The 10,972-nt window shown below is 42.6% G+C and overlaps 1 protein-coding gene across 1 annotated transcript in view; it reads right to left on the bottom strand.

Annotated features, from left to right (window-relative positions):
* Positions 1 to 10,972, bottom strand: part of LOC146002502 (chondroitin sulfate proteoglycan 4-like) — a 549,973-nt gene continuing 539,001 nt past the window's right edge. The window contains exons 9-10 of the mRNA XM_083140394.1: positions 10,548 to 10,957; positions 1 to 9,203 (exon numbers count right to left, since the gene is read on the bottom strand). Of these exons, the coding sequence (XP_082996520.1) occupies positions 6,990 to 9,203; positions 10,548 to 10,957 (2,624 nt within the window). The 3' untranslated portion in view covers positions 1 to 6,989. The remainder of the gene's footprint in view (positions 9,204 to 10,547; positions 10,958 to 10,972) is intronic.

Genomic DNA, 10,972 nt, shown 5'->3' with positions numbered 1-10,972 from the left:
TTTGGCATCTTGCTTCCCCGCAGTTTTAAAACCCAATCGCCGCCACTGTATACATATATTACTTTGAAATCAAATTACTAAAAACTCAAATCACATTGTAATAATTTTGAGTCCATTCTTTTAAATGAAAATACAGCAACAGTGATGCATTTCAATGCTTGTTGAAACATAACGAGAAACATAGCATGGTTTAAAATTTAAATGATGCATTTAATATACATATATTTCTGGTGTGAATTTATAAACAATCTCATTTCACATGGCCTTACTTTTTCTGATACTGTATTATCGTTCTATAAATACCTTATTTCTAATTTCTGTAGCATTGTGCGACAACTGACAGATTCTTTACCAAGGTGGTGGTATACGTTTAAATTCAGGCGCCTGACTTGTCACTTGGGACACCCGGATTCTTGTTTACTTTTATGTTTTAGTCACCTTTTTACAACTTGGATTAATCGTGACGATGAAGATGAATTACGAATTTATGGAGAAACATAAGATATGCACGTGGTTTAACCAGGGTTCGAACCTAGAAACTCTCGTTTCATAGCATGGTTCTATTCTTGGAGTGGGCGAACTGGGGAGGGGGTTAGAGGCAGGAAGAACGTGGTGCCGATAACACCACTTTCACTATGGTCTACATCGAGAATTTGGAAGTGGGGGTGGCTGCATCCTCACCCACTTTGTGCCTTCATGGAAAGCTGCAATGTACAGGAAATTGCTTTACTTTTTTCATATTACTGAAAAATGGTTGCAATGAAAACATTATCATTGTTCTCGTTCTCTATCTTTCTAGCCTTCTTTATTCCTCTATTTCTCTTTTCATGCTTCTCTCTTTCTAACCCGATTTCTCTTTCCTTCTTTCTTCCTTCTTTGTACCCATGTCTATCTCTCATCCATGTTTCTTTATCCTTTTCGTTCTTCTTCCCTCTATTGATTCTGGGTCATTCTCTCTCTTTCCCTAGCGTCGTCGCCTTGTAATCAAGGGGTCCCGGTTTCGATATCCGGTGGAGGAACATAGTGGTTCGGATTCCACTTTAAACTGTAGGTTCAGTCCCGATTAACCTTACTGTGCTTAAAGTGAACTTAAAACACTAAATCAACCAACCAATCTCTCTTTCCCTACACCCATTTCTCTTTCTTTATTCCCCTGTGTGTATGAGCATGTTCCTTGGTTGGGCAAGGGCTGGGCTCAAACTGGCGACTGCTTTCGTTTTAACTTTCTTCTTCAAGGTTATATAGAAAATGTTTGAACCATGTGTTTGTACTTTATAAAACAAATTGTAGCTGCACATACTGTGCAAGCGCAATATAAACCACATCGTTTATTCATAACAATGAGTGGAGACTTTTATTTCAGTTTCTTGTGGGAGGGAAATATGTGTAAGGAAAGAATTGGCATTGTAACTTAGAAGTAAAAGTAAATGATTTCTCGATCTGGACCATAGATGTGGTGTGCTTACCATCATGCTGCCGACGACTTTATCCACTCCGCCGAAGTACCCATTAACGACAGCCGCTTGTGCATGCAAAGCAACGTCAATCACACCAGAAATCGAACCCGCGTCTTATGCATAGCAGCCAGACGTAAAATGACGCGAACGCTCCCTTCGGTAGACCAGTTACACCCCCATCAGCAAACAAGGAAAACTACAAAAAAAGTAAATTTTTTGTATGGTACTTAGATGTACGTATAACTGCCTGCAGTATGCTCCCCCTATTTTTTCTGGAACTGTCACTGTCTCTAAAATGGTTCTAGAACTCCCTAGGATTTCTTATCCCGCTCCAAAAAAAAAAAAAAACACTAGACAGGTTAGGAAGGGCTATTGACGCTTGATGTATTTTTGTTCCAAAACGTTCTGGTGTAGATTGTAAATACATGAATGTGTATTTCTAGTTAGTAATAGGCTTTGTGCCCTCACACTAAAATGGGAAACAAACCACCAGTAAAAAACCCCAGGAAATTCTATGTGACTGGGCCACTCAGGTTGAATATACGGTCTTGAAATCTATCAAGTATCCAGAGAATTTTGTTTGGGTGAGTTCAAGTGTTGACAGAAATGTTTTCGGTCTTTCAGAGACTTATATTCCATTCTTTCTCCTAACATTACTTTTTCTTTCCCCCTCTCTCCCTCATCCTTTATCCCTCTCTTCCCCATTACCTCTCTCTCTATCTTTCTTTCCTTCTTTCTATTTCCTGATCTTCTTCTACTCTTTCTCTCTCATATATTTTTTTCCTTCTTTCTTGTTCTGTTTGTTTTATCTCCAATTTCGTTTCTCTCGTTCTCTCTAATTCCCTCGCCCCCCCTCTCTCTCTCTAATAGTTAACCTTCCTCTTTTGAATTATCCTATATGTGAGTTTAGCTCCACGGCGTTAAAAATGCTTATTGGCATTACAAACCTTTGCTCACCTGCTTCAAATTTTGATAACCCCAGAAATTCAGCAGGAAAATTCTATCTACGAAGCAGTTCTTCCTCTAAGTATGCATCAATTTCTTCGAAAGAAGGAATGCACGGGATGGGGCAACTATGCCGCAATCCGAACCAGAAAGCTTTCCATTATTTAGGAAAAAAATAGCTTATGTTGCTTCTTACTGTCTGTGAGTTTAGTTGTCTCAAGTATCTGTCTATTGTATGTAACTGAAGTCTGCAGACTACAAATAACTTGAACCTTCAAGCAGGACTCATTCTCCGGGAAGCTATTAGCAATAGGCAAGCCCTGGCACCTGGAGACCGACCCGTTGGGTGAGAATAAGAACCTTGAACCTTTCCTGCTTCTCTCTAATAGGCAATAACATCGGTGGTGAGTTCAATGAACTGACTCGCTCTTTAGAAGAATTTTGAAGTCTGACCTGACGGATACCACGATGGCTTTCAAGACCTAGTGTGTCAAACTTCTTGGTTTAGTGGTGAAGGTTACTTTCAGCGTATCCAAAAAATCTGATTCATTAGCCATTATTTATGTGGATTTTATGCAGTTCCTTTTTTCATACTGGCACATAAGAAGAGCAGGCATGTTTCGTATCTACATTTCAACGTTGTCTTCTTCTAATGAAGGGCTCCCTGGTTCGATACTGGGATCCCAAGAGCCACCCCGATGGCACAGTGGTAGCGTCGTCGTCTTGTAATCAAGATACCCGGTGGACGCCATTGTGCTTCGGATCCCACTTTAAACTGTAGGTCGAGTCCCGATTAGTTTTACTGTGCATAAAATATACTTTAAACACTCAAAACTCGTATCTGCTTCTTTGCTGCATCTCCTATTTCCCTTGGGACATTTATTGATTACATACATTGTAGTATTCTAATTTTTTTCTTCACGAAAGACCTCTCGAATAGAGAAGCAGTGGTCCAGTCGATACGTCGTCTGACTGCTACATGGGAGACCAGGGTTTGACTCCCTGGGTGGGCGACTTCTGGTGGGAATTTTTTGAGCAATATCCATGTTCTGAGGTGTAGCTAGCCTCTACTAAATGGGTACGAGAGGAGGTAAAGTCGGCCGTAGCTTGGTGCTGATCACACCACCTCTACAGAATAGCAGAGATAGATTGTAGTGGACGTGTGGGTGTTCTACCTCCACGTTCCCCATACCTTCACTGCATGTTGTAAAGGACAGAAGGTATCTTTAGCTTTTACCTTAAGGACCAAAGGTTAGATCAGAACGTATTAATATGTCTTCATTTTTGTAATTATGATTTTCTGACTGCATAAACTGACGCTTGGTGCTACATTTGTGTGCGAAAAGTGGAAACCATACAGAGCCTTTTCTTCCATGTTAGTGTGGAAGGGGATACTCCAGAGTTATTCTCTCGATTTTGTTTTTAAGGCTTGAACTTAATAATACTTTGGAACATCTACATTAACGTTCTGTATGGTGAAATAACATAGATAAGTAAAACTACTGGCCTTATTTCGCGAATGATGTGGATGGTCAGGAATTCAACGATATTTAAAGGGTCCTTGAGACTAGCGCTGCCAAATTCTCAAAACACCGTACACACGTGTAAAATGGACCATATTTTGCCTCCAGGACCATAATCTTGCATTTTAAAGATTCCTGCCCGTACGTTAATTATTAATATAGATAATTTTTGAATTCTGATCGTTGTAGCTTGCGTGCATAATCACAGTTGTTTATTTCTCTTAAAACTAACTCTCTAATCTTCTTAAACACGAAGGTTTATGGCTGCAGCAACACAGAACTTCCATCTGTTCCTATCCTGGGCAACCAATCCACTCTTTTCCATCCCTACAGATTCATTTAGGTCCATCTCAACGTTACATCTCCATCTTCGTCTTGGCCTTCCTACTGGTCTCTTACCATCAGGCTTCCCAACAAGAATCCTGTAAACTCCTCTTTCCTCTCCCATTCGTGCCACATGGCCTGTCTACCTAAGTCTTCATGATTTAATCATACTAATAATATCTGGACGCGAATACAAATTATATAACCTTCTTCACTCACCTGTCTCCTTATGTCTTATTTTCAAATACTATCAATTTATGTTCCTCAATGTAAGGACCAAGTTTCGCATTTATGTAATACTACAGGCAAAATTACTGTTTTGTATATTTTAACTTTTAGTATCTTAGATATTATACGAGAAGATAAAAGTTTATGAAGAGAAAAGTATGACTCATTTCCTGAATTAAGCCTACTGTTTCTTTGTCTTAGGAATGTTTCTATTCATTTTTATTTATTTTTTGAAGTTGGTAGGAATATCAGATTCTCGACCACAATATCAGAATAAGAAATTCGTATCGCAATTCTATATTGGCACATCATTGCTAATTGCTTTCAAACTATCAGAATTTTTAGAGTACGTTGCAAGGTGTGGACATTATGTACGATCAGGACCGTACGGTTGGCACCGCAACCTGAGACCAAGAAAATGCCTGACGACAGCTTCTTTCCTTAAGTTGTGCACAACTGAGAGATACCCTGCTAATACACACAAGTATCAGATGTTTGCTAAAATAAGCCCATACTTCTTCGTATAACAGCGTGAGTAAACTAGAACAGAGATACTAAAAAAGACATAACATATCATTGCTTTCATCGAAAACCATCGAAAATATTTGTAACTATTTAATAAGAAATTTTCACAGGTTAAGCAACAAAACTTTCAAAACTAAATATTAATAAACGAACCCTAAAATATATTTATTTCCTGCGCCATCTTACATTATTTCCAGACTTCTTGAATCGCGTGGCTTTTCCAGCACCTAATAATTCCGGAATATTTGTCTGTTACTAAGGCGGAAGAGTGCTTATCTTAGGAGTAAAAACTCTACAAACGTAGAATGTGAAGCGCATACGAGGTCCAACGATTTAGAAATGAGGCTCTTCCTCTTATCGAAAAATTGTATCTGCTTGGTGACATTCTTCTAAAGGCATGACTGCCCTTATCCAATTGTTACTCATTGCCTTAGGTCATAGCATAGTGCTTGGTATATCATGTTCTTTTCTTTTCCCTCCACTAACAAACAAGTTTACTGAAGAATCAATCATATAACTCCTCAGATACAGGTAATTGACTGAAGTGCGCGCTATGACGTCAAAGCTCTTGGCGGGAAAGAAAACAGTTACACCCCACAGACTATAGTAGAAGCTGGTCGTTGAGTTATAATGGGACCACAACATACAATCTTCGTTTACATAAACCGTTTTACCAATAACCAAGTAATATCAAGGATTGACATGACAACAATCCGGACGGGTGGACGGACAACATCGTAGCTCTGGCGAGAAACGTAACACGAAAACAGCGAAGATCGGATGAGTGCAATATATAGTGAACCTATAAAATTAGGGTAGAAACTAAAGTTACATCTCGAACGAACCTCATTACTTCATTGCTGGACCTTGTATAATTTCGCTTGTGCAGTGAAGATATTTGGCTACCTTTAGCCCAGAGCTGCAACAGTGAAGCCATGACGACAGTCCACCCTGCACTTGCTGTGCACTTCAGACACCTTCAGCAATTTCTACCATACCGTTATTAAAAGGGAACGTGTGTAGCGAGGTGGAAGCTGTTCACTGAAGAACATGATCTTAAGAATATGTTATATCACCCTTAATGCTATGGACTATACTCTGCTAACAGTTGCTGTGTGTTTGGCCCAAGGAAACAAGTAAAAACTTATAAAACATTCGCTTGACTTGAGCGGGAACTATGTCTCAGTTCACATCTTACAGCTCCCATAATGCATTCTAGCAAACACCACACTGATTCTATATAAAAATACCTAATCCATATCAACCTGGTTATGTATCTTCGTGTCATGGAAAAAGATGCACAATCTTCGTTTCACTAGGATGTTTCTATTTGCACGCGTGCAGAATGTCCGTCAAAAGTTTTAAAAAAATGGATGAAAATGGTAACCGATTTCCACAGGCGAAGTGATTCAAATGTGCGCAGGTGGTACACGATATGGAGTTCTTTGGTTACTGCGCAGACGTTGTTTGGATGGGTTCTCCCAGTAAACTGAACCCTAAAGAAGATATAGAGAGAGTACAGGTGGATCAATTGTGCATTTTGAAGCCGCTTGGACAATTGTTAACGTCTCACGCACTACACTCAACGCACACACGCGGTTCTCAACTCTTCTTCATACTTGAGCTGTGCTTTCTACACTGTCTTCTCTGCCTACTTATTCTTTATTATCTTACTAATTGTACCCTGTTGCTTTTAAGGAGCAGATCTCTTCCCAGATGCACCCATGTAGGTTCATAGGATTTTCCCAACATGGAAAGTGTACCTTCCTGCATCTTGGTACCATACGCATTATTCAAGCGTCCATCTCACAGTGTGATATCTATGGTACCTTGGTGTATTGTTCTTCATGACAGAGCTTCAACTCTATCTTCATTCGACGTTCAATATACTACCGTAAGTACTCCTCGAGAAATAAGGAGTTGGACGTGTGGACAGCCTTTCAGTCTCTAACAGTTCAGATCCTCCTCATTGGAGGATAAGTCTTTCTCACACCCAGTACTGATTCCTCCTCAGCATCGGATTGGTAGTTCGTGGGGGGTACTGTGGTTCCGAGGACGTGTCGTAACTACTCCACTCCTCTGTGGGTTCGTCGGGAGCTCCGTATGGATACCTGGCGTTCACGTCAGGAACGCTGTCAGGGATCGTGGACGACGGAGGTGGAGGAGGGACAATGACTTCACCCTGCTCCGATCCGCAAAGGGGTATCACCTTACAGTGAGGCACAGCAGGGGACACTTCCCGGGATGGCTCTCGCCAGGAGTCACTACTGTCGCTGTAATGAGGAGCTCCGTTGGCTGACACGAACCGCTTCGCTCTAGGAGGACGCGGCGACGCTGGATGATGAGGTAGAAGATGGTCCGGAGGTCGCGGTAGAGGTGGTGCAGTGTCAATGTCCGAGGAGTACAAGTCTCCGTTGGGCCCGGCACTGCCTCCTCGTAGCGTCCCGTACGCGGATCCCGGCCGAACTTCAGTTTTGTTACCAGGTCTCTCTTCACGAGACTTCATTGTTCTGCACTTGACCACAACGATTATTAACACCGCCAACACGACGACACCAACCACCACTGACACAATGAGTATATAGTCGCTGCTCATATTCGGGCTTGCGAATTCCGGACTGGCCCCTCCCATCCCTTCCCGTCCTCCCGGTAGACCTGGGTTCAGCTTCGGCTGCAAAGTTGGATTGAAGGAGGCTCTGTGAGTGCCCATCTTCCTATCATCCTGAGTCCCCAGTTCGTTGCCCGTTCTGTAACCTTCAGGAAGGAGCTTGAACCTTAGTTCTCCTAGAGCAGGCTGAAAGATGGACGCTGCTAGAACGAACATGAACCCGTCATCGACCACTTCACTCAAATCCATCCGCCGTGGGACATAGTAGATGACGCCACTCTTGACCTCCTCGTGGGTGAACCTGCTCACCTCTCTCTCCCTCAGTTCTCTCTTAACTCGAGAGGTACTTCTGATAATCCTCTTGATCCTCCCGAACCGAGGTCGCTTCATGATTTGGTACACCGGGTTGCTACTCGTCAACTTTGCCAGGGGCGAAGCATCGAGGACGTCAATGCTTATCGGTGCCTTTGATCCGACAACAGGGCTGAAGTTCCCAATGTTAACAAGAGGAACTACCGTGATGTTGAAAAACTGATGAGGAATGGCCACTTCTGTACCGTAAAGAAACACCGTCACTTCAAACGAGTCATTAGACGTTGTCATATCAGTCTGCATATACATCACCAGTTTACGGTCAACATCCATCTGCCCAAAACTGGAGACCATGACGTCGTGGAGATAAATATTGCCGTGTCGTGGCGCTAAAGTCACATTGTACCGGACGTTGTCTCTGCGGCCGTTGGTAACGGCGGCCATGTTCTCGGCGGCTATGAACGTCACGCTCGACCCTTGCTGTATTTCAATGGCAGAGTTGTTGGTCACGTTCAAGGTCAACGGAAGGACCTGGATGTTGAATATCGTGTATTTTGGATTGAATTTACCGTCCCAGACTCTGAAGTAGAACTTGGTGGGCTGCAAAGGTCCCTCGTGGAAGTAAACCACGTGTTCGTTGTCGATGTCAGCTTGGGTGAATTTCACGATCGGGTTTGTTACATTGTCCACGGAGAACACTAACTTTCCGTCGGCAAGTTCGCTGATGACCTCGTACACCAGCTCGTCCGGCGAAGTGTCCGGATCTTCCGTGCAGAGGTCATCCCTGGTTATCATACGGAACTGTCCCTGGACCACGGACATCTGCGGCGCCTCCGTGAGCAGGGTGAACGGCTGGTCGTTGATCGGTCGGACGGTTATGGGGATGGTGCCATTGTACAGAAGGACGTCGTTGGAGTCCCCGTCTTCCGTAGGCTTCCCCACGAGGTAGAGCGAGAAGAGGATCTCGTCCTCGGTGGTGTCGGAGTGGTCGTGATGGTACAGCACCGCCGAAGAGTCCATCTGCGATTGGGTGAAGGACAGGCCCGCAGTGATGTTCTCACCCTCGACGGCCAGCGCACCGTGAGTGGGTGGTTCCGTGACGACGACCTGCACCACCGGTGACTGCCACCCGCTGTGGGATTCTATGAACTCCACAACTCCTGTCGTGTTCATCTTGACGGATGCTGTTCCGCCTTCCTCCACGTCTAACGCTTCAACTTGCAGGAACCTATCCAACCCGCTGGACGTCATTGACGATACGGAGATGTCGATTCGGAAAACCTGAAAAGAAGAAAACGATTAAATGCAAGAGCCGTAAAGATCATAATTCTCTTTGCAGAGATACCCACCAGGCCGATACACTTGGAACCGTTACTCTCCGATACTTGTACGGATTCCCACAGATACCAATAGTTCCATCATGATCAATGCAAGTACAGTAAAACCTCGTTAATCCGGATTAATGGGGGGGGATAAGTTGGCCGGTTTAACGAAAGTCCGGATTAACTGAAATAACCTAAAATAACAGTAGAAAGTGCATTAAAACTCCGTTCATAGAAACGAAACACGTTCATTATGTGTATTTAAAGGGCATAGGCCTAAATACACTATACAGTACAGTACAAATTCTGCGCGAAACAGAATTTCATCAGCATTTTCTCTGTGAAGTTCTATTGTTGACTTCTAGCCACATTTTTAACCTTTCATTCTGCTTTTTTTGCGGGGGGGTTTATCCTCTTGCCTGTCCGGATTAAGCAAAGTCCGGCTTAACGATGTTTTACTGTATGTTCAAAATATTTATAAACATTAATTAATACGTACATAAGCTATCCACTGGAACTATACTTTATCAGTCTACACGAGTACGTCTTAAAAATATTCATAGGTTCATATAGGCGATAGCACAATATTAAATTACCTGCTATTCAAGAAAATAATCCACTTTTCTATAGACAATATTGGTGTAAACCTAAAGCCAATTATACATTTTGTCTTACGACACGTCCATAAATACGGCGTTTAGTGTGTCAGTATTTCTTAGTAATTTGCAATCCCTATTAGCTTGACCTCTATTGATTTAGAACTTCAACTTATTTTCATTATTTCACTAGGAATTAGCAATTTTCAATTGTAAAATTTAATGGTAGGTGACACTAGTTGCAAATAAAAATAACATTGAGGGAAAGGGAGATTGAATGTTACCTATGTTTCACAGCTTGCAAATTTGAACGACACCAATGGATGGTTTCTATTTTAGTGTGGAAACTTTTACATTTGTAGTGATGAATATTTTTGCTATTTATGTTTAGCCTTACTTTTCAATATGGAGTATTAAATATTATCTCTTATTATGAGACAGCTAGAGATTAATCTGATTTTTAAGACAAATTCCTTTTTGAGTAATGAGATTAAATTCAAATATTCACATTTTAACTGGTCAAATCCATTTTAGTGCCATCAAAAGTATTGAAAAATGATGTTCCTCAAAGCCATTCAACACGTACAAATTTATAGCATCCGATATGCAAAACCGCCATTGATACTTTTACTAACATCACTTTCTCATGTTGAGAATTGAGAGAACATGAGGTGTATCGCAAGAGAAAGATGGGTCTTATGATTTACCTGTCCTTCCAAAGTGTCTGTGAACTTGGCAGAGACGTCAAAGACAAAGGAATCGTTCGCAGAGAGATCGCTGAAGGGTCGCTCGTGCTCGTACCACACCCTGCTGGCGTTGACGTCCTGCTGAGTGAAGTTCCTGGCCTCGACCGACGACCCTCCGGACTCCAGCACGAGGCGTCCGAGGCCGGGCGCAGATTTCACGACGAAGGTGACCTCCCGCGTTGCATCATGGTCCGAGGTGACGCAGAGGAGCTCGGCAGGAGTCAGGGGCTGTCTCAGCAGAGGGAACACGTGGAGCCTTCTGTTGGTCGTCAGCTGGAGAGTCAGGTCCCGAGCGGTGATGCTGAACGAGTGCTGCTTGCCTGTGTTCACTCCGTCACTAACACGAAAACGAAAGCTGCCAGTCTTGTCTCCTGATGAAGAAAACA

The sequence above is a fragment of the Lepisma saccharinum genome, chromosome 1, assembly GCF_977018435.1.
Source record: "Lepisma saccharinum chromosome 1, izLepSacc3.1, whole genome shotgun sequence".
In the NCBI taxonomy this organism is placed as follows: Eukaryota; Metazoa; Arthropoda; class Insecta; order Zygentoma; family Lepismatidae; genus Lepisma; species Lepisma saccharinum.
The sequence above is the reverse complement of the archived record's forward strand: the minus strand, read 5'-3'. Positions and strand labels throughout refer to the sequence as shown.